The sequence below is a fragment of the Misgurnus anguillicaudatus genome, chromosome 6, assembly GCF_027580225.2.
Source record: "Misgurnus anguillicaudatus chromosome 6, ASM2758022v2, whole genome shotgun sequence".
In the NCBI taxonomy this organism is placed as follows: domain Eukaryota; kingdom Metazoa; phylum Chordata; class Actinopteri; order Cypriniformes; family Cobitidae; genus Misgurnus; species Misgurnus anguillicaudatus.
In genome coordinates, this window is record NC_073342.2 from 6,370,190 (window position 1) to 6,393,832 (window position 23,643).

The 23,643-nt window shown below is 37.1% G+C and overlaps 3 protein-coding genes across 6 annotated transcripts in view; all 3 read right to left on the reverse strand.

Annotated features, from left to right (window-relative positions):
* The window catches only part of wwox (WW domain containing oxidoreductase), a 303,723-nt gene extending 301,938 nt beyond the window's left edge, over positions 1 to 1,785 (reverse strand). The window contains exons 1-3 of the mRNA XM_073868407.1: positions 1,546 to 1,785; positions 1,194 to 1,258; positions 794 to 851 (exon numbers count right to left, since the gene is read on the reverse strand). Coding sequence (XP_073724508.1) covers positions 794 to 851; positions 1,194 to 1,258; positions 1,546 to 1,652 — 230 coding nt within the window. The 5' untranslated portion in view covers positions 1,653 to 1,785. The remainder of the gene's footprint in view (positions 1 to 793; positions 852 to 1,193; positions 1,259 to 1,545) is intronic.
* A 711-nt stretch (positions 1,786 to 2,496) lies between these two features.
* On the reverse strand, positions 2,497 to 14,550 carry hprt1l (hypoxanthine phosphoribosyltransferase 1, like). 2 transcript variants are annotated; one of them, XM_055191874.2, is made up of 9 exons: positions 14,118 to 14,550; positions 13,657 to 13,763; positions 13,075 to 13,258; positions 8,551 to 8,616; positions 8,429 to 8,446; positions 6,531 to 6,613; positions 6,239 to 6,285; positions 4,030 to 4,106; positions 2,497 to 3,051 (listed from the first exon to the last, which is right to left on the reverse strand). In XM_055191874.2, the coding sequence occupies exons 1-9, from the start codon at positions 14,244 to 14,246 to the stop codon at positions 3,004 to 3,006; spliced, it is 759 nt and encodes a 252-aa protein (XP_055047849.1). In that variant the 5' UTR covers positions 14,247 to 14,550; the 3' UTR covers positions 2,497 to 3,003. The 2 variants fall into 2 exon arrangements, with proteins under 2 accessions (XP_055047849.1, XP_055047850.1); XM_055191875.2 differs by having other exon boundaries at positions 14,208 to 14,536.
* Positions 14,551 to 17,153: 2,603 nt separating this feature from the next.
* nfat5a (nuclear factor of activated T cells 5a) overlaps positions 17,154 to 23,643 on the reverse strand; it is a 30,759-nt gene continuing 24,269 nt past the window's right edge. For all 3 annotated transcript variants that reach the window (XM_073868404.1, XM_073868405.1, XM_073868406.1), the window contains 2 exons: positions 21,274 to 23,542; positions 17,154 to 20,964 (listed from right to left, as the gene is read on the reverse strand). In XM_073868404.1, coding sequence (XP_073724505.1) covers positions 20,744 to 20,964; positions 21,274 to 23,542 — 2,490 coding nt within the window. In that variant the 3' untranslated portion in view covers positions 17,154 to 20,743. The remainder of the gene's footprint in view (positions 20,965 to 21,273; positions 23,543 to 23,643) is intronic.

Genomic DNA, 23,643 nt, shown 5'->3' on the forward strand with positions numbered 1-23,643 from the left:
GGACCAAGTTAAAGAAGCAACTGAAATGGGTATCACGGCGATGCAACTTGGCGTGCACGACGAGATCGATATAATTAGCGGTCTTTGCCATCGTCTTTTCGGAAGCCTGGAATCGTGGCTGCTGAATAAGTGGAGGGACATGCTAGGCTCCGATGTTTTTTGAAGCCAACGTACAAATGGTAAGAGATAGTCTGACTGTATGACTTAATACTTAATGTAGTGATATAAATGAAATGTTGTAAACATAGTAGCTGTTGAAGTACGTTTGCTAACTCAGACTAAGTATAATCACAATGTTAGTGTCATTGTAGCGAAATAACTAGCAGTTCAGTCAGACTGCTAAAGACGCCATTTCAACATACGTCACACACTCCGTTCCTCTGATTGGTCGTAGGTCTATCCAATTGAGTGCAGAGGCATTTTTCGGTTGAGACACGCCCCATAATCATAGCCCAATGGAGCGGTCTCAGACTCAAATTCTGACTAGAATTGAGTATGACAACATCAGGCTACCTTTAAACATGGAAAAAGTCAGATTTTCATGATATGTCCCTTTTAAGATATTTTACGGCAAGTTGTTTTTTGTTAAGACAGCTCAAACATATATTTTAGTCTGGGAATAAACCGGAACTAAATCTAATCCAAGTCTCTTCCATCTCCCTAAATCTATAATAACACCACACTTCATCATTCTCTATATAAATAAAACAGCTTCAACAACAATAACAATATATTTTGTACTTTTAGTATGGTATGTTCAAACATCATCGAATTTCATATGCACAGAACTTACTCGACATAGTAGATTTGGCCTTTATCGTCTGTTTCCTGTTCCCATCCATATGGCAAAGCTACATCACAAATTGAATAAAAAATGAAATAAAAACACATGTTAATGATTCCAATTCATTTTCTAATAGACTTACAGCGCCAGGCAGTTTCCTATATTATCAAAGCGCTGACACAAAACAGCTATTGGCATTTCAATGCATTTCTACATGAGCTTAAATGCATTTAGTTTTTAAAACAAGTAAACTTATTTTTCAAGAGTAGGCTACTGTTTTTACAAAAGATTTGTTTTGTATGCAAAACTCAGTACACCTTTAAAAGCCCTTAAATTTGAATAGACAACGGAGATTGAATATTTTAATGTTATTAATTGTCCATCACTCTCTATCAACACTGTAAAATACCTCCAGCACAGCGCTTCTTCTTCCCGGTTTTGGGATGTTCCCATTGGGTCTTCATTTCCTCGTGGCTGAAATAATGAATTATGACATTTCATAAACAATGTGCAATGACAATCTTTCTAAAAAATCCCACCACAACCCTTACGAAAAGAATATGGTTGTTCTACTGTTTAATGTTGTAAAAAATCGTGCTAATAGTAATCAATATACCAAAAAAGCATGGTTACAACACTTTTACCTCAAAAACAAAATATTTGTAAGAGAAAAGCTTATTACTTTTCAGAATATAAATCACTATTAAATGCCCCTACAGTGGTCAGGCTGTTTGTGTGTTTTGATGTATAAAAACACTCACTTGGCATAATAAACCCATCCGTCTTTAGTAGATCTCTCTTCCCAACCCGGAGGAAGCTCGTCTTCACTGTCTGTGTCATCCATCCCTGCGTATTTAAGAGCTGCCATCTCCAATTGTTTATTTTTCAAATAAATAACTCACTCAATTTACAAATGAAATCTGTCTGACAGAAAAGCACGTTACACTAAACCTGCTGGAGAACTTCCGTAATCAAGCAGTGACGTCACAGAGAATAGGATCATGGGAAATGTAGGCTGCAGATTTCAATAAAAAAACACAATCGTCCCGTTTTCTGTTTGTATATAGTTTAACTAATTTGTGACTTTTGCTGTATACTTTAAAATTGTTAAACAAAACAATTTTGTTCAAATTAAAATCTCAGTCAAAGGCCTTACAGGCAAACATTAAAACACTAACTAGACAGCGCATTGGCTGCTGGATCGTACGTTAACGGCGCCGCCATATTAGTTGTGGCAACTTCTCCATTACTCTCATAGCAACTGAAGGGGGACATGCCTCAGTCTGTCGTGTGCAGTTTTGGGGGTTGTAAAAACCATCACACACCTCAAAACAAGTTTTCTGGTCATTTAATTTTTACTTTTTGTATTTTGTGGCATATTAGCTCCATCAATGCATATTTTTTACACATACTGATTTTCACATACTATAGTGAAGTATGCAATTTAGGACGAGGGATTTATGATTGTTGTGTTTTACTTAACTATAGCTTAATTTTCCAGCTGTGAAAGCATGAGGATTTTACACACATATATAATTTTAGGAACATCTTATAAAAAAAAACTATAAATAACTTACATTTAAAAATATTCATCAAACTTTCTTTATGAGCTATTATAGGTTGTCTAAAAACACCGTTCAGTGTTCTAGGAACATTATTTTATTGTTGTACAAAAAAATGCAAAAGTTAAAAGTTTAAATTGTTTCATACAGTACTGTGTTATTTCAATATTTTATTTTTATTGATGGCAGTTGACATTAAAAGGACAATAATTTCTTAAACAATTATAACATATGCATAACAAAATTATGTTTGTTCATGTAAATTTTAATGAAAGACGCCTCCCGTCCTTATCAACTGCATATGCATTTATGTTTTAATGCATTCCGATGTCACTAGGGTAATGTCTAGAGAATAAATATATAATATTAAACAAACAACAATTAACTTAATCTCTGAGCTCTAAACCTAAACTCTTTGGATTTGCCAAATGGATTTAAATTAAACATAAAATCAATACAATCAAAAGGCCTTAGTTTAAACCATGAAGAAAATGCAAGGAATCTCTGCCCAGCATCTGTGAAAATCTGTGTTGCACGAGTTCACTCTTCATTCCTGCTCACACGTACAAAAATAAATTCAATTTACAACCAAAAAAGCAAACACAGAAGATTCACAGTGATCTGTCTTCATGCATCCAGCACTTGGTGGGTCAAGTATCATACTTGATACTTCTCTTTTGCTCTGTCACTTAATATACAGATATGCTGAAAGAGGAAAAAAAGAGATGATGCAGTCAATACAGCACTACAATAAACATTTTCAGCAGTTACAAACCAAACCAGCAGATCTGGGATGAACCATAATACAAACCTTGACATAATCCTATAAATTAAAAACAAACAAACAGAGCCTACAGTACAGTAGATACTCTCATTATACTCTCATTTACTTACGCACTCCCCGAAAATAGTCCCCTTGGTTACTTTCAATAGCAGGGGACTATTTTTAGGTGATGCATAATATCACTACACCTCCTGCAGCCATGTTACATCAGCAAAGTCTTTGATTATTACGCCAGAATGACAATATAGCCATATCTGCCTAGAAAATCACAACTTTTAATTTTCTGTCGGTCTTAGTACACGATGTAACTACAGAAGAGTCAAGTTTTAAATAGAAAAAATATTGAAACTCTGGTTATTTTTTAGCGTGATGCTAATGGTCTAATCAGATTCAATGGATTATGCTAAGCTATGCTTAAAGTGGTACCGCCAGACCCGGAGTTCGGCTGAATGGATTCCAAAATGTTAAAAATCAAATGTTTCACTCTAGGGCAGTGGTTCTCAAACTGGGGTCCGGGGCCCCTAGAGGGGCCACGAGATGGTGCCAGGGGGGCCCCAGTTTTATGACATTTTATAAAATACATTCATTTATCATGAATTCTGTGTAATTAAACCTAATAAAAATAAGGCTACTAACCAACAGCAGTACTTTGTATAACTTAATATGTTTTGTTTAATTAAAAAAGAAAATTTTGTCATAAATTTTCTTTGGTGGGGGGCCGCGAAGGAATGCACCGTACACAAGGGGGGCCGCACGCGGAAAAAGTTTGAGAACCACGCTCTAGGGGAGCTGGAAAATGAGCATATTTTCAAAAGTGGAGTGTACCTTTAAACAAATGTACAGTATATTGCACAATAGTTAACCAGCAGTAACATGAGACACCCTCATAAAATACTTACACTCAAATCTCTGAAGTATTCATTGTAGTCTAAAGCATATCCCACCAGAAACTTATCAGGAACTTCAAACCCAATATCTAAAGGAAGAACATGAGATATGTACAGTAAATAAACATTTACAAATACACAGCATCAGAATAAACATGGTTTATACTAGTCAAAACTAAATAATTATACTAACCTAATACCAATGATGGACAATGCCAAACATCTATGCGTGTTTTTATTTAATAACTTTAATATTTGGACTGCTTTTCATTTGGTTTATACAGACAATGTAAATTAGATGTAAAACAGAGGGTCTACCAATTGTAGTTAAATCTCAAGCATATTTTCTGAAAAACATGAATAGTACACAATATGTAAAAATACAAAATATAATGTACAGGTATGTGAATGTATATTATTAAAGTCCCCATGAAATCAAAACAATTCTTATGTCTTTAATGGAATTTGCTGTGTTTATTATAAACATTTAATCTGCGTGTGTCATTATTTTTTTATTTATGTGCCCTCATAAACTTTAATCAAAATCTGAAAATGTACTTCCGCCCACTTAATCATTAAAGGGATAGTTCGGCCAAAAACGATATTAAACCCATGATTTACTCACCCCCAAGCTGTCCGAGTTGCATATGTCCATCGTTTTTCAGACAAACACATTTTCTGATATTTTAGAAAATATTTTAGATATTTCTGTTCATTAAATGTAATGTTGCGGGGTCCAGCAATAGTCCACGACCTTCAAGTCCAAAAAAGTGCGTCCATCCTTCACAAATTAAATCCAAACGTCTTCAGGATGATAAACAAAGGTCTTCTGTGGGTAATCCGTGCGGTGTTGTTGTAGAAATATCCATATTTAAAATGTTATTAACATTATAAACTACCTTCCGGTAGCGCCGCCATTTTGGAGTGATGCGCATTCAGGATGAGAGCTTACGCAGCGTACAGAGTTATTGAGTTTCTCTGCTGCTGCTCTGTGCCCCCGCCCTCCGAATTTGTCATACGTCACTAAGAAAAGTGCGTACACTACGCTAATCCTCTCTCCTGAGTCTAAGATGTCGGCACTACCGGAAGGTAGTTTATAAAGTTAATAACATTTTAAATATGGATATTTCTACAACAACACCGCACGGATTACCCACAGAAGACCTTTGTTTATCATCCTGGAGCCGTTTGGTTTTTATTTGTTTAGGATGGACGCACTTTTTTTGTCTTGAATGTGGTGGTCTATTGCTGGACCCCGCAACATTAAATTTAATGAAAAGAAATATCTAAAATATCCGAAAATGTGTTTGTCTGAAAAACGATGGACACATGCAACCCGGACAGCCCGGGGGCGAGCAAATCATGGGTTCAATATCGTTTCTGGCCGAACTATCCCCCCAAGTGTGTTTGACTTCATGCAGCGCTGCGCAGACCGATCAGCGACTGGCTTAAAGCAGTGCATGATAGTTAGAAATTTTGTCCGACTTGAGCTTGCGCTGAAGGCATGTGACTGTGATGTATTGTTTTAATGTACCGCGATAGCTTTTCTAGATGTGACTACTCTTCTATTTCCAATCAATTTACAGTGGAAAACATAAGCCACACCCACTATTTTACTTGTGTGATATTCTGCTTCAATCAAAAAATGTGTCACAATACAGAAGTTAATATCGTCTTTCTGTTTATAGGGACACAGGGCTTTGCATTGTAAGTATCATGGGGCAGTTCCCAAGACAGGGTTTAGATTAATCCAGAACTGGGCCTTATTTTAGGAAAAACATAAATACTTTACAAGAAAACATTATATGCAATATGTTTTTAAATTAAGGCACATCAAACATGCATTATAGTCCGGGACTAGGATAAGCCCTGTCCGGGAAACCGCCCCATAAAGTATTTACATAAATCCAGCTTACAATGCATAACTCAATTTAATACAATATAACAAATCTCTCTCTCGCTCTCCCAAGGTGCACATGGGGTAAAGATTGAAGACATTCGACTTAATGCATCCTTTCAGAGATCATGCACCCCACCTTTAAAGAGCTGATCAGCCATCGGTCTAAAAGCATTGCATAACTACTCTAAACACCAACCGAGGATTATGTGTCCAATAAGCATGTACAGCATAAATGCTTACATTTTCTAAGTGATCTGGATTACGCAAATACCTCAAAATATCTGATTAAAATTAAATGATGAGAAATGCAAAGGCACTCACAGTCAGGCCTGTATCCTGAGCTCCTGGGTGTCCTTTTCACAAGTAAACTGAAATGTAATAGTATTGAAATAAATGTAAATAAAAATCTTTACATTCAACTAAACAACTTTGTATAATGACAGAATAAAATGTGTTATTCGCTCCCAAATTCAAATGTTCATAAATACATGAAAAATATGTTTTTATTTCAATCTTACTTCATAGTCACAATTCACTTTCACTATATGATTTAACTTTTTGTGTGAACTATTCAATAAAATACTATTCTCCTCATCCCTATACAGTCTCTTACCTGGCAACTTTCACCATTTTAGGATGAAATCCAGTTAATAGTTTAAGCAGGGTTTCCATAGTTTTCCCTGTCTCTATAATGTCCTATAAAACAAAATGATGCGTTTTTAGGACTCTTTGTTCACAACATAGATTAAAGGGATAGTTCGGCCAAAAATGAAATTAAACTAGTGCTGCACAATTTATCCGTCGCAATCGCAATCACGATGTCAGCCTGTGCGATTATATGACAGCAAAATGTTGCAATTATATTAAATAAATAAATGTGTGGACTTGTTAACACAAACTTTCTGAAAACAGTTTGGTGATTTTCCTTGCTGTTTAAAAAAAGAAAGAAAAACGAACAAAAAAGGCAGCGCACGTGTGGCATGCACGTGTGTGGTGTGCGTCGTCACTTATACCAAAGCGAAGATGGATGCAGAGGAGGTTGACAATGATCTGGTAGCTAAAAAAAAAAAACTGTCTGTTGTATGGTGGCATTTTGGATTTAGGATTACTGACACTGAGCAGTTGCTACATCACGTGGCAATACGAAAACATTTCTAGTTTTACAAATACACATTTTAGCTAAACTGTGTGGATTTTCCTTAAAACCAATCAAGTTGACTCATGATACCATTTAGTATAATCGCAATCACACATCGCAATATTAGCATCAATAACCGCAATGGAAAACATTACCCAAATCGTGCAGCCCTAAATTTAAAGTTTTAAATATGGATATTTCTACAACAGCACCGCGCGGATTACCCTCAGAAGACCTTTGTTTATCATCATGGAGCCGTTTGGATTTATTTTGTGAAGGATGGATGCACATTTTTTGGACTTGAAGGACGTGGACCCTGTAACTTCACATTTAATTAACTGAAAGATCTAAAACATTTTCTAAAATAACTAAAAATGTGTTTGTCTGAAAAACGATGGACATATGCATCTCGGACAGCTTGGGGGGGAGTAAATTTCATTTCTGGCCGAACTACCCCTTTAAGGGTTTAATAGTTTAAAAAAACATGAAGAAATTTTGTTCATGTTGACCTGAAAATAAACACAAAGTTTTAGAATTGTCAACGAAGAAACATTTCAATGTACTTATCAAATAAGCTAGTGTGTGACATCGACTACACTGTAAAACCAAAAAGTCAACTCAACTCAAACCATTTAAGTAAACCGGTTGCATTAGATTTAAAACACATACATTTGAGTACTGTGAACTTAAACAAATTGAGTCATATGCAGTTATGCACTTTTATTAAAGTTCACACTACTTAAATATAATTGCATGAATTGCACATGACTCAAGTTCACAGTACTTAAATTTATGTGTTTTAAAACTTAAATGGTCTAACGCAACTGGTTTACTTAAATGGTTTGAGTTAAGTTAACTGTTAGGTTTTACAGGGCATGTTAACTTTTTATCTTTTGTATAAAAGGTCAGAATTGTTTGCTTCCATTGTAGCAAACAAGACTTTACAACATTCATGCTGTAATTATTAGGTTTTCCACAAATCTGTAGAGGATATGCCAGCTCTGGTACAAGCTGTAATTTATTACAGCAAAAAAATGTATATTTGTACATTTCTATAATAGTATTATGCTGTTAATATAATAATCTATTAAAATAGAAAGCAACACAAATTAATTTCATGAGATGTCTGTGAAAACCCAAATAAAATTATCCTATACAATTTAAAGAACATTCCGTGAAAATATAACTTTAATATATCTTTAATATTGACTGAGGTCATGTCAAGGATTGAAACCAATAAGAAAATCAAACTGCTCCGAATTCGATTATAAGACGTTAACCTGGATTTCACAGACAAGGTCACATTTAAACCCCGGTGAACACATAAATCTGACACAGAATGTAAATCTATTGCATGTAAAAGTGATCCTCACCTCAACTATGAGCACATTCTGTTCAAAGAAAGAAGAGAGACATTGATCATTACAACAAAATATATGGAAATCTATATGGAAATTATTTTAAAGAGCTGTAAAGAAATACGATCTTAACTCACTTTGCCAGTAAGAGCTGATAATTCATCTCCGCCAATAACTTTCACACAGTTGGTTGACTGATCATTCTATAAAAAAGCAGAAAATAAAAAGGAAAATCTGGGGTTCATTACACGTTAAGCACAATCAATGCTGATTACCAAAATACAACTTTAACCTTAGTCTTAAAAAGGTTATAGTAAATCATTTGGATGTAGAAAGTGAACGGGAACAGTCTATGGTTGGATGATAAGGCGGCAACATACGGTTACAATGAAATAAAACATCAACCTCAATAGATTTTTATTCTGTGTATACCGCAAATAAAGGTGGTAAAAAGTCAAGTGTTTTCTGCAAATAAGTCACTTTGTACAGAGCCTCTCCTCCACAAAATCTTCATTAATGGTTGATTGGTTCTTTCAACTGGAAGGCGGGTCTTCAGTTGCCAAAGTGGCCATATTGAGCACTCCACTGTCCTATATTTACGGTAATAGGAGTGCTCAATCTGACTAAATATGTTTGATTTTAGTTAATTTAAGTTGTCTTAGCAGGCGTGCACACCAAAACATTTAAACGCGGCTGAAAACACCATGGGCACACGTACAGTAGGCGCTTGCCATCTCTTTTTCAGCTGAGAGCTTTGGTTGCTATGATACTTCTGCTTTGTTTATCAGTCGTTGAACGATGTGCCGGTTGGTTGTTGTGATGTTTGTCCTTTGTGACATTGACGAGCTGAGCGTTTCACCCGACGCTTCCACTGGAACCAATTAAAACATATGCCGGCGTTAACACCTTGGTGTGCACACTACCTAAATCAGTGGTTCCCAAAGTTTTTCCTTAACCCCCCTTCTCCCACCAGGGACTTATACTGTAATTTGAGCCCCCCAATCTACATCTGTCTTTCCTTTTGATTTTGATGTTACATAAACAAGCACATTGAAATAATAATTGTTTTACACACAAGAATATTATACCTTATATAAACTATTTTTTTTAAATAAAATTATTAGTGGAACATTTATACATCTTTATTTGAACTCAAAGCATACCGAATCACGCTGTATACTCTGGCGCCCGGAGCCTAGGTTGGGGTAAATATCCTATTTATGAGACTTTAAATAAAAACACCACCCGTTTTCAATATTCTACCATGGTCCTACCTCAACCTAGACAAATCAATACATCCCTATCTTTCTTCAATGCGTGCACTCAATCCCCGCACAGCGCGTCGCGAATGTGCTAGCATTCAGCCCAGCCCCATCCATTCCCCAGGATCCAAACAGGGACGAACCCAGAAGCCACCAAACACTTCCATGCTTTCCCAATTTAAAGCGTAACTAAACCCCTGGTCAGAGTCTGACTCCACCCACTGGCAACATTTGAAAAATGCAAGAAAAGCGGGCAGACCCCAACGGAGATAGAGGGGACGAACAAAGTGTGTGGTGAGAGATTGTAACAAGGGAGTGGTGAGCTTAAACCTGCTTGCGTCAGGAGGCATTTTTAGGACCCACTCAGACGTTTTTACACCATATATTGTAGTATTGAAACACTTTATATCCAAATGTCAAAAAACTTACTAAAATCAATGAACAGCACTAATAAAGCCCCATTCGTACAGATCATTAACTAAAAAAAAGTTGGTTTATGGTTTAATTACTCTTTAAAGACTGTTACATGACACGAGTAAGTATGGTGGCACAAAATAAAACGTGGTGACCCTTTGAGGGGATAAAAAATGAGAACTATATTGTATGACGGAAGAGCACTTAGTTTGCAGCACTTGGACACTGGGAGCGGTAATATTGACAGAAGTTTAAGCGAGAGAGGGGAGTAGTCAGGGGCAATGATGTCACTGCACGCCGAGGTGCTGCAAACGAAGGGTGCTTTCACACCTGCCTTATTATTTGGTTGAATCATACCAGAGTTCGATTGCTCAGTTGGTGCGGTTCGTTTGGTCCAGAGTTATTATCGTAAACGAAAACTATCACGAAAACTAAAACTAGTGGTGAAAAAAACATTTTCATTAACTGAAATAAAAACGAAGGTTTCCCCCCCTCAAAAAAAAAAACTAAACTACATCTATAATGTGGACCTGCAAAACAAACTAAAACTAAATAAAATTTAAAGGGTCTCTAAGCGAATAATGTGCGACGTCACTAAAGGTTGACCGCTTGCTTGGCAATGTTAGCGGACGCTTTCGGTTGCTATAATACAGAATGTCCACTTAACTAATCTGATACTATTATATGCTTTCGCAGATAATCAACAATTGGCTTAGTCAACAAATAATTATATTATGTTAGTACAACGATGTCTTCTGGTACAGAAATGGGCACTCATAGATAGAATATTAAACTTTGCATTGATTTTCAGTTGTTGTGCACAGACATAAGTTTTTGTACAAGTAGGATGTGCTGATTCACTCAAAATTCTGCTGGGTTATTTTTAACCCAATGTTGGGTAAATCTTAGACAGAACACATAGGTTTATTTTATTACCAAACATGTATTTATATTTGTATATTATAGTATTTACCCAGCATAAATAACCCAACAAAATTTAGAGTGTTGGGTTAGTGTGGTATTTGTCCCACCCTTCCTCCACTTTGATTGGCAGGACTAAATAAAAACAAACCTTATTTTTAAAAAAATCCTCTTAGGGGCCAATCACACCAAAAGCGTTTATGGCAGTTGCAGGCGCATTTTTTTGAGTGCTTGCGCGCTGTTTATGCGCGCCGAGCACCTTGCGGTTTTTGCCGCCAGACGCAGCATGCGCCTTTGAAGGAACGCTGAGAGCGGAGAAGTGCCCGATGTCATTCGCGTCTTTCCATTGTCCAATCGAATGAGGGGAGAGGCGGGCCTTACGTTGTGGTGAGGGAAGTTTACAGTTGTGTTGAAGAACCGGACTCCACTCGCTCACTCTCCCCTGCGTGTTTGTGCACCTCTCACCCTCAAACAAGGTCGCATCCGCGATTCATTCTGAAAATGAACGGTTTGTCTAGAGTGCTGTATACCAACTATGTATAACAACCACGAAGACATAATTACAGCGCGCAGTCGTATGTCCACGGTGACTGTTGTATTTTCCTTCTTTTTTTACTTCCGGGGTTCCATTGGAATTTCGTGCATGTTGATTCTTAATATGTTAAAATACGTGTGGCCAAGGAATGATGTGGATCTTATCACATGACAGAAATTTCGTTTCAACTGGTGCGGATCAGAGCAATTAGTGAGTGCGTTTACATCGTCTTACGCCGATTATGCTTAATAAACTGATAACACGTGGGGTCATGTAAACGCGTAAAACGGTTTTCCTTTATCGGGGAAAGCCCATAAACGGCGTAAGCAAAAACCGATCGGCACAGGTAGTTTTTTGCTCATTACGCCGATTTCGCGTGGCATGTAAACACCTTAACCAGCTTTCTCACGGATTTGTCCATGTGCGCATGTCTCCGCATATAAAAAAGATAAACGTCACACGCGGAAGTAAGCGCAAAGTAACGCATAAAAGTCTCCGCTCGACTAAAGCAGTTGGCAGAAAAACTGTTAAAATAGAAGTTCATGTTACATTTACAGGTTCTGCAGACCAAAGAAGAGATACAACAGTACAGCTTAAAACAGATATGCCGTTGACTTTTTGAACGACTATTATGTACTATAGGTGGTGACGTCAGTGCCTGCGAGAAAACTGATAATTCTTCAAGTCCCATGTAAACGCAGTTGTCTGCATAGCCGGCTTATTGATTTGCATGTAAACGCAAAATAAGCAGATTTTTGATAGTTATCTGCTTATTCTGTGCATGTAAACGTACTCAGTGTGGTGTGAAAAGGAACCAAAACTGCTAAAAAAAGTTACAATTTATCATTTTTTTGCCTTTGGTCCAGACCAAATGAACCGAACTACAGATGTGCTCTTCCGCCATACAATATAGTTCTGATTTTTTTATCCGCTCAAAAAAATCGGCACATTTTATTTTGTGCCTCCATAAATTACTTGTGTAATTACTCGTGAAACAGTCTTTAAATAGTGAAAACATGGAAGTGTTTGGTGGATTCCAAATTCATTCCCGTTTGGATCCCAAGGAATGAATGGGGCCAGGCCAAATGCCAACACATCCACAACACGCTGAACGAAGATTAAATGCACGCACCGAACAAAGATAGGTATGCATTAAACAATCCAAGTTAAGGTAAGAACACAGCAAAATACCGAAAAAGTGTGGTGTTTTCCTTTAACACTTTAATGTTTTTTAAATCTTCTGCCTTGTGTGCATCTGCTACTAAACTTATAACATTCATGTAGAAAACAATGTCTGAATCCCAAACCGCCTACTTCCATACTATATAGTATGTAAAAAGCGCTACTTTGCGTACTATATAGTATGGAAGTAGGCGGTTTGGGATTCAGCCAATGTATTATCAGAGGGGATCGTTACATCTCCAATTATTCATTGGTCAGTATTAAATATGTATGACATACGTCAGCGAATCAGCCCGTGCATTGGAGTAAATAAATGTTGCAAGGGGAAATGTACTGCTGGCACTTACTGAGTAGCTCTTTAGTCTAATGAAATCCACCGTCAATTGCACAGACTTATCAATGTTTTGATTTAATGCCTTGATGTAATCCATCAAGTCCGCAAAGAACTTATACCCTCCTTTCAAAACACACAGAGCCACAATGTGATGTCCGCCCATGTCCCGAACAATATCTCTAGCCAACCTTTCAGTCCTGCAGAGAAACAGTCAAATATAATTGGTTTAGTCCATTCATACTCAGGCATTCACTTTGAATACAACTTGACAAAATGCCAGAAACACCCAGGAAGGGATTCCTGAGGAAATTTGTTAAACAAATGGAAAAAGCCGATTCAAATCACATGCCTCCTCGACGCTCTAATAAAATAAGAGTCGGTGGTGGATGGACCTCATTAACTAAATCTAATGGTGAAACAGAGGGCTGTTTTACTAGCTGGGTCATTCAACAGCCATGTGATATACACAGCAGTGTATATCATAGTAAAAAATGAACAGATCTATGAAAACCACTAGAAAAAAATAATACAGGGTGTATGTTGATATGCTATCACTGTCTGTGCTTTTAGTTAGTGAGGTTTTAGTTTTATGTACCTGTCCTTAATAAGGCCATTGGGTATTATAACACTGTCCAAATCCTCCTCGTAATGTTTGGGGACACAGAAAAGATCCAGTTCATGTCCCTTGCTGTCATCAGCTATCTGAAGAGAAAAAAATGCAAAGATTTAAACTTTAAGGTTTTTAGATTTTTTTAGCAAATTTTCTCTGCGTATATGGACTGCGTATGTGAGATATATTATTAAATGTAAAATTTATTAAATTAAAGCTTTAATTCCCGTCTAACGCCTCCTGTCAAAACTGTACACGCTGATCTCATCACCTTGGCAACCAATCAGCTTGCGCGCGCACACGCCGGTTTTGCACGCGTTTAGTTTAAAGGTTTAAGTTGGCGCTTCCACGTATATAAAGCTCGATTTGTGTGAATTGTTATCAAGTCTCTGCACACATGAACACACACGTGCAGTCCAACAGCGTGATAAATACGACGTACTTACCGGTTTCTGAACAAACAGCTCCGAACCATCAACCTGTTTATAAACAGGTACGCGTAAACGCGTCATACAAACATCACTCGTGTCTCTCACCTCCAGATACGAGGCCATGCCGAGATGTTTGTCCTTCATTCAGCCTGGTCTCATGCTGTTTGAGAAGAGCAGATACTGTAGGTCCGTCGCGATCGTCTCGTCCACAGCGCCCGGTGTTGCTCGCTTTGCATGAAGTCAACGCAACGCGTCATCCATCCTGACGTCACAATCCTTTTGATCTGATTTACCAACGGAAGCAAGCGAGTGCGTTTCTAGTCCAGCGGGAATGGGGTAGCGCATGAACTGCACTTAAACCTTGTGGCTTCAAATAAACAGGTAAACTACTGCCGGGCGCTTCTTGAAGTACAACGTTCATTGCGCTGATAACGCGGCGATGATGTCATGAGGCGCGGTATCTAATGAAAGCAGAGGAAACAGATGGATTGTATTCAACCAATCAGCGTTTGGGCTAATGGTCACACCCAACTGTGGAGTTTAAATAATAAGTGATCCTCAAACTTTTCGGCGTGCAGTGCGCAGCCCCCCAAAGAAAATTTATGGCATAAAACAATCTCAAAATGATCATTTGAATTAAACAAAACATATGTACACAATGTAGTTTAAATTGCTGGTTAGTAGGCTAGTCTCAGTCGTAGTAGCAGCCTGAGGTTTAATTACACAGAATTTAAGTGGGTCCCCCTGGCACCATCTTTCTTTTTTATTAAGGGCACATATACAATTTCCAACATAAATGTTACAATTTGATGCATTGTACCAGAATTAACCATAGGCTAAAATACATCTGCAGTCCGAGTTTGCATCTTGCATCCCCAGTTTAAATGAACCTATATGGGTCAAATCTGGACATTTTGCTGGATAATTTAATCCAACGTTTGCTTTGTCCATATTTTACCCAACTATGGGTTGAAACAAAGGAAATTACAGCTATATTTTTGTATAAACATTTTGTTTCATGTTAACATAAGGTCTTTATCATATATAACAGTGAGATTAATAAGCAGTGTCCATTTATGTACAATCATTATTTTTAAACAGTTTAATGCATATTTTATAAAATCATACTATACAATGATACATCTGATATATCAAATATATATTACAAATTATGTAATGTTATAAAATACACTTTTTTTCTTGAGGTTGTACTATTGGCATTTCACAACCTAAAGTAAGTGTCACAATATACCATGTCTTTTCGATGATTATGGCTTTCTTTCATTAAAGGGGTCATATATGATTTTTTTTAAAGATGTCAAATAAATCTTTGGTGTCCCCAGAGTGTGTATGTGAAGTTTTAGCTCAAAATACCCAACAGATAATTTATTGTAACATGTTAAAATTGCAATTTTGTAGGTGTGAGCAAAAATGTGCCGTTTTGGGGTGTGTCCCTTTAAATGCAAATGAGCTGATGAAATGCAAACACTTTCTCTCGCACTTTCTCTCTGCACTAAATGGCAGTGCAGTGGTTGGATAGTGCAGATTAAAGGATTAGTCTATTTTCTTAAAAAAAATCCAGATAACTTCTCACCACCATGTCATCCAAAATGTTGATGTCTTTCTTTGTTCAGCTGAGAAGAAATTATGTTTTATGAGGAAAACATTCCAGGATTTTTCTCATTTTAATGGACCCCAACACTTAACACTTAACAGTTTTTTTAACAGAGTTTCAAAGGACTCTCACGATCCCAAACGAGGCATAAGGGTCTTATCTAGCGAAACTATTGTCATTTTTGACAAGAAAAATAAAAAATATGATCTTTTAAACCACAACTTCTCATATATCTCTGTTCATGTGACGCGCCTGGCCGCCCTCATGCAATACGTCATCACATCAAGAGGTCACGGATGACGAATAGGAAACTCCGCCCCATTGTTTACAAGTGTGGAGAAAGTGGACCGTTCCGATGTTGTTGTATGTGGAATGATACTAATTAATGTCTTTGTGTCAGTTTATTGTTTAAAATGGTCCACAAATGTGCGTTTCATATATGTAACACATGATCTTTCGCCGTCATTACACAATTACGTGTGGTCACGCTGGCTTATCACACAGCCAGAGGAAGAGAGAAGTTGTGGTTAAAAGTGCATATTTTTTATTTTTCTTGTCAAAAATGACAATCGTTTTGCTAGATAAGACCATTATGCCTTGTTTGGAATCGTTTAGAGTCCTTTGAAACTCCGTTGAACAAAACTGTTAAGTGTTGGGTTCCATTAAAGTCCATTAAAATGAGAAAAATCCTGGAATGTTTTCCTCAAAAAACATAAATTCTTCTTGACTGAACAAAGAAAGACATAAACATTTTGGATGACATGGTGGTGAGCAATTTATCTGGATTTTTTTTTTTAAGAAAATTGACTAATCCTTTAAGGGGCGGTATTATTGTAATAAGACTTGCTACCTACGTCATAAAACAGGCGTAATCTAAATGACCTATTTTTACATGCTTGCAATGAATGATTTACCAAAACTAAGTTATTAGTTCATTCTTTTTCACATTTTCTAGGTTGATAGAAGCACTGGGGACGCTATTATAGCACTTAAACATGGAAAAAGCCAAAATTTCATGCTATTTTATGTCCCTTTTAAGCCTTCCTGAATGTTAGCTATAACACTACCAAACTCATTTGGTAAAGTAAATTTTTTTTTTTAAACAACTTAAAATATTAGCCTTATTTATTAAGACCTGTACTTTAAAGGATAGTTCACCCAAAATTTAAAAAAATTGATCAATTTTTTACTGTCATGTCGTTGTAAACCTGTATGAGTTGAACACAAAAGAAGATATTTTGATGAAAGATGTTAAGCACACAGTTGAGGGTACCCATTAACTTTCATAGTATTTGCTTTTCCTACTATGGAAGTAAATGGGTACCAACTCCTATTTTTATGTTCAACAAAATAAAGAAACTCATACAGATTTTTCATTTTTGGGTGTGAACTATTCATTTTAAATAGGTACTAAGGAATACAAAAAAAGAGAAAAAGAACTTCATATCTAGCTTTATTCATTTAACAGCACATTTTAACAGAAATATAACTGCAGGAGTATACAAATGTACTGATTAAAGCAAAATACATGTTTGTTTTACGTCAAATGTCATTAGTTCACGTTTCTTCACGATACTGAATCTCATTCTGACAAACTCATGAGTGAACTGTTAACCCTACAAACACTTTAAAAGCAAAGAACATTAACCACGTCAAACAAAAGCAAACAAAAATCAAAACTGAGTGCATTTAAAATACACCTCTTACAAAAACAAACACACATAAATAAGAGCACAAATAACTGCTGGTGATAAGGGTAAGCGCTCTTCCAAACCTTGTTTTCATTTACCGTTTGCTAAAAAAGTACCATAACATTGACCTGCTGCCCAAACAAACAGATTATCAGCTTTCTTTGAGATGTATACCCTTCGTTTACCTCATGCCTTAATTACACAGATTTCAAGAGGCAATAACCACCAGTGGATGAAAATGACAAAACATTTTTAAATAAAAGAGATTTGAGGATGCATAGCAGTTTTGTGATATAAATGGTCAGATGTATTCTAAACTACACTGAACTTCATTAGTGATATTTTGACCAGAGAAACGTCAATAAAAAAGTTTTTTTTTACTTCCGGATTAATTTAAACTAAACCCAACATCTAAGTATTATTATATACAAAGGTCTTTAAGAAGTAAGTGGAAAGGCTTGCAAAGGCACAAAGTACTTTCAATTAAAATAAAAATAATTCAACTTCTTAAAATGATAAATCTGTGAAGAAATGTGTTGTCGTTTGTTCATGGTACATTACAGTATGACACAAGATGAAATAGAATGGACAGATAATTGTTTTAATCACAGAGATGTTGATTTTGCTGCCTTGTTTTGGAAAAAAAACTTTTTTTAGTTGGTCCATATGTGAGATGAGTGTGATCTATATGGCCTTCACCATGAGGTATAACACACAGTCACAGACTCGTATTTTCAAATGAAATCCAGATTTTGCAAAAAAGAGAACTTAACCTATATTTGATGACCTATATTTTTATTTATGCATTCTGACATTTTTATGACAGTTAAGCACATTTTTCCAGCAAATTATCATTATTGTAATGTAAAAACTAAAATTTAAATTAGCATAAATTTAATGCAACAAAGACAACCATATTTACACATTTTTTATGAATTGCAACAATGAGAAGAACTTTTATTGTATTAGACTATTGAGAATTAGAAAGAGGGAAGGGTAAATCATAAAAATGTCACAATGCAAAAAGTCCATATGCAGAATATAACTCCTTAAAATGTTGATTTTGAATGAACATGACCTAAAATATTGACTCACACAGTACACACACCCATAGCCACTCTTTTTTTTATAATGCATAAATTTCACCAACCAAATACATCAATTACCATTTTGTAACACAGTGATGGGAACAAAAACCATCATTTTCACGGTTCTGGATACTGCCACATGAAGTACAGTACTGCAGAAGGGACAAAGTTGACTTTTAAAATGTTTAAAATGTACATAGTACATTTCCAGGCTTACAAAAATACTGTACGTACGCCTCACTTGCAGGTGAGAAATTATGTTTTACTACAAAGAGAGCACGCATTTAACAAACTGCTACCTCACAAAGGAACAGCACACTTAAAACGGCCGGTTTACTATTTACAATTTTTATGCCGATTTTACATCAAGCATATTCTATAAAATAATAATATTAGAAAGGCAAGAAAAGGTAAAAATAACTGACATACATGATCCAATGTTTATGAAGACATTAAATACAACTTCTATTTGCATGATAATATTAATGCAAAAGCTGCTTTTTAAAATGAGTATACTGGATGTAAAGTCCTAAAAATGTATTAAAAACACTGCATGTGTTTATGAATGATTCAATTGTGAAATACATGATTTAATATTGCAGGGTTTTTTTTTACCACAAAAAGGTCTCTTTAGTAAAGTTGACATTAGAAAATGTTTTAAAAAAAGATAAATCGCCATGGCCTAAAATGTCATCATAATAAACAATATTAACCATTGAAACAAATGCAATGTAAACAACATATTCTGTCAATGTGAGATATTAAACCCTGTATGATTTCATTTAGCAAGAAATTTTCCAGTTAGGACACATAACACTGGTGAATCTGCCCAAATTTCATTTGTGAAACTCGAGATTGTCCTGCAGTGATGTATATAAAGCTTCATCTTCAAAATTGCCTGGATTTAGCCTGATCAGATTTTTTTTATCCAAATAGTTAAACAACATAGGCAGATATATCAAATTTTATTGTGTGTATTGTGATTTCTATAGATCGGTAAAGTAGTAATGGCAAAATCTGCTTGTCCAATGAGGGTTGCTTCTTTATGAACACAGATGGGATCTATTGTAACTCCCTACATAAACCTTGAGGGTAATACTTATGTAACTGTTATTTTAAGTTGCCCAAAAACTACTACAAAAGAATATGTACTTTTTTAATGGGAAAATATTAAACCGTAACCATTTACTTACCGTCATTATTTTTCACATTGATCTTATTGATGCTCCATAGAGAAAAATAAGTCACATGGGTTTGAAATGACATGAACGCGAGTAAATGCTGACCGTATTTTTTTTTTTTTTTTTTGGGGGGGGTGACCTAACCATTAAAAGTACTGATGGGAAAACCATATTCCCATGTTTGTGCTTAATCTCCATAAATCATACATGATTCAAAATCAAGAATGTAGCTGCATCGTATATAGTACAAACATGTGCTCCATTTCCTTCAGATGAGCACGCAAGAAACGAATCATAGATAGCGTATAAGGTCATAAAACAATTTCATGTTCACATATATTAATTTTGCACACTTACACAACCCTGGTAGGAATTCATGTTTAAAAGTTGGACCTCTTGTTCATTTAAATAAGATGAAATAAAACGAGGAGTGTACATTGGGCATTGTTACAATGTGAGATTTGCAGGCCATGTATGCAAATAATCAAAAACATGGCTTATAAAATAAGCTATACTCTCCTAACAGACACTGAAGAGTAAATGAAACACAAAACGAATTTTATGAAATGCATTATAAGTAGTAAAACATAAAAAGCTATGACAACCAAGTAGACACATATGAGTTACAAAGCTAAAAGAGAGTAGAAACTCCCTAAAGTGCTAAAATGTTTCATTCACAATGTATTGGTTATGATCTTAATGGCAAACAGAGAGTTTCGGAGTCGTAATTGATTTTCAGTTTCTAAATACAGATTAATGGCGTTAGTAAATGGATAAGATTCAAGTGGAAGTCAAGAACACAATACAAAGTAGCAAAGTGCCAATATACTTAATGACTTAATGGGTCACATGATATGTTAAAATGCCAAACATTGGCCTGAATAAATTGGACCCTAAAAATGTCCATCAAGAAAAGACGCTGTGATGAGATCCAACACCACAAAACATATACAAGGGAAGACCCCCAATTTGAACAAGTGTAAGTTTAGACTATAAATACGCAAAGAAACATTGACAAGCAGTGTGGACGGTAGACTACTGGAGAGAGGTTTCAAACTACTTATCTTCAGTGGTCCAAAAAATCCCGAGGGAGAGTCTTTTCTTGCTCCTGAAAATGTTCCAACAGTTCATCTATCTTATCGTCGAGGTTGTTGGACTGGTCCAATAAGGTTTGAATCTGTGCACTGGTCTGAAGTTGGCTCTGATTTTGATCCAAAACAGGATGCCCCATGGTGACAAGCTGTTCTGACAATGCCGGACCAGGAGAATTTAATAGCTGACCACATTCTGATGAGACACAGAATACAGTTAATAAGAATACAGCTTAAAAAAAATCACTGAATGACAAAACTCAGGAAGCAGGTACACAAAACTCTACCCACTCTAAGGATGCCTAAAGTCAGCTTGACATGGCAACTCAGTTCACTTCCGAACTTAGACTAAAGTTTGAGTAAAACACAAGGTTTCCTTGCTTAGCTATTTGGCAACTGGTTAGGATTAACCTTGTGCTTGTGCATGAAAGTTATTAGTCAAAAAGATAACAAGAAAACAGGTCAATTGGGATTTTAAATCAACTTTATTAGGAATATTACTCACCACTGGGAATCTCAAAGAGAAACAGGCCCGCTTGTCCTGGTTGTCCAGGCTGGCTGAGAGTTCCCCCAATACTTGTCTGAAAGAGTTGGTCAGGAGGTTGCTGAGTGGCAGTTGGTGTGGTGTTCTGGAGACTGCCCACTGACACGCCACTCTGTCCACTAAACATGGTGGCTGCCGTGCCAGTTGGAGGCAACTCCTGAGCACCTACTCCACCTTGTAGGGCTGAAATGGCTGACTGAGGCAAAAAAATGTTGACGGAAGGTTGGTCCGTAGGGGAGACGGGTGTTACGCTGGTGGCACTGGGAACAACCTGCATAGGTTGTTGGTCCTGAAACAACTCTGTCTGCATTGAAGGCATACTGACAGATGAATCACTCACAGAGCTCTGATCTTGAAAAGACATGGGCTCTAAAGAGTCTTGTTGGGCTACGCTTACCACAGCAGATGGTGGGAAAATGATTGTTGGATTTTGAGGCTGGGCTGCGGATGCAGTGGGTTGGTTTGAGGAGTTGTTCACAGTAAGATTTTCAGAGCTAGGCACAACTTGCATGGGTTGTTGCTCCTGAAAGATATTCTCTGGGAGGCGGTCGCTAACTACTGACCCTTGGTTTGGACTACTGAATATGAGAGCCTGGGGCAGGTCATGGGGGTTCAGGGCTGTTGTACAAAACAATATTCCAGTCTGTGTTTGTTGTTGTGCTTGATTTGAGGACATTGTGGCAATATTTGGGAAAAGCGAAGCTTGTTGGGGTGTTGCCATCTGTTGTTGCTGGGGAGACTGTTGTTCCATTGGAGTGGACAACTGGGGTTGTCCTTGAAAAAGTGAGACAGTCTGGGCTTCTGTTCCAGAGGTCTGCATGGGTGTGAGGAAAGTTATCTGTTGTGGCTGCTGGCTCTGGTTATTATCCGATGGTAGTTGGCTGGGCAACACACTTTGTGCAATAAATAGACTTGTAGGGGGAGCCTGCTGTTCGGAGGATAGATTGGTGCCTGTAAGCATTGTCATGGTGCCAGAAAATAAGGTTGCCTGGACCTGTGGTGACTTTGTGGTTCCAAAGAGCACTGTCTGCGAGTCTTGTGTTTCAGTCAAGGGGCTCTGAAAAAGCTGCTGTGGAGGTGAAGCTTGGGAAGATGGCTGCTGCAAAAAGCTGGATGTCTGAATGGTCATAAGACCTCCTGTCTGTTGGAAAATTGCAGCCTGCTGCTGGATCTGCTGCTGGGATGGGTTCTGAAGGAAGCCTTCTGAGGACTGTGACAGATTGCTTGTCTGCATGGAGCTTTGCTGATCGTTAGAGAAGCTGGGTGCACATTGCATGGGAACCTGTGTCTGCAAGAGCTCTGACTGGAGTTGCTGCTTTAGGCTCTCTAACACTTCCTGATGCTGAAGATTTTCTAAATTCTTCTGGTGCTGTTGCTGTTGTTGGAGATTATCTAGAACTTTTTGATGCTGCAGAGTCACTATTGAACTTTGTTGATGAATGTTCTCAAGAACTGTCTGGTGATGATGTTGTTGATGCTGCAAATTCTCCAAAACCTTTTGTGTTTGCTGCTGCTGCTGCACGTTGCCAAGAGCATGTTGCTGGAGATTTTCCAATACTTTCTGATGCTGCTGCAAATTTTCAAGGACGGTTTGTTGATGTTGTAGGTCCACAAGTGCCTTCTGTTGCTGTTGTTGTAGATTCTCCAAAATATTCTGCTCTTGCTGCTGCTGTTGTTGGTTGGTCAGGGTACTCTCATTTCCACCTAGCCTTAAACTGTTCATATTTTCCTGGACATGTTGCTGAAGGCTCTCCGCAGATGGGGCTGGGTTGTAAAGCACAGAATTTAGCTGTTGTTGTGCCTGTAGTTCTCTCACTGCTCTCTCCAGCTGTGTAACGCCATCCTGAGGCAAAAGTGTTTGAACTTGTTGTCGCTGTGATGGTGGAGACCTAGACTCCATGCCAACCAATACCATTCCACTTCCATCAACACTGTTTTCTTCTGGAGACAAGGTCTCCGGTGTTTCCCTTAGGAACTGTTGAGGTACCTGAGGGGGAACAGGCTGAAGAACTGTTGTGTCTTCTGACAAGGACACTTGGAACGGTGCAGGTGAAGAAATATCCTGCTTCTGAATAGTGGACAGGGTCTCTTGAGTGGTAAAAATTTGAGCCGGTGGTTGTTGTGATTCAACTGGTTGGAGAGGCACAGGGCTTGGAAAAGACTTACTGGCAGAAGGAAGGACAGTACTTATCTCCAAAATTTGTTGGGTGGAACTAATGTTCTCTACAGGCTTGAAAATGGGAAAGGGGGAAAAGACTGTATTGTAAAACAGTATTTTAATTCTTAAATTAAAATGGATTAACCAGTCAGATTTTAAATTAACAGGGAGGG

What these genes read in the sequence shown, in the direction of transcription:
- hprt1l (XM_055191874.2), bottom strand. Translation starts at nt 14,246, where the DNA reads ATGAAGGACAAACATCTCGGCATGGCCTCGTATCTGGAGGTGAGAGAC. An exon ending in TTAGACTAAAGAGCTACTCA is followed by an intron (nt 8,617 to 13,074) that starts GTAAGTGCCAGC and finishes GCTTTTTTATAG; the next exon opens with AATGATCAGTCAACCAACTG. An exon ending in CTCAGGATACAGGCCTGACT is followed by an intron (nt 4,107 to 6,238) that starts GTGAGTGCCTTT and finishes TTCTTCCTTTAG; the next exon opens with ATATTGGGTTTGAAGTTCCT.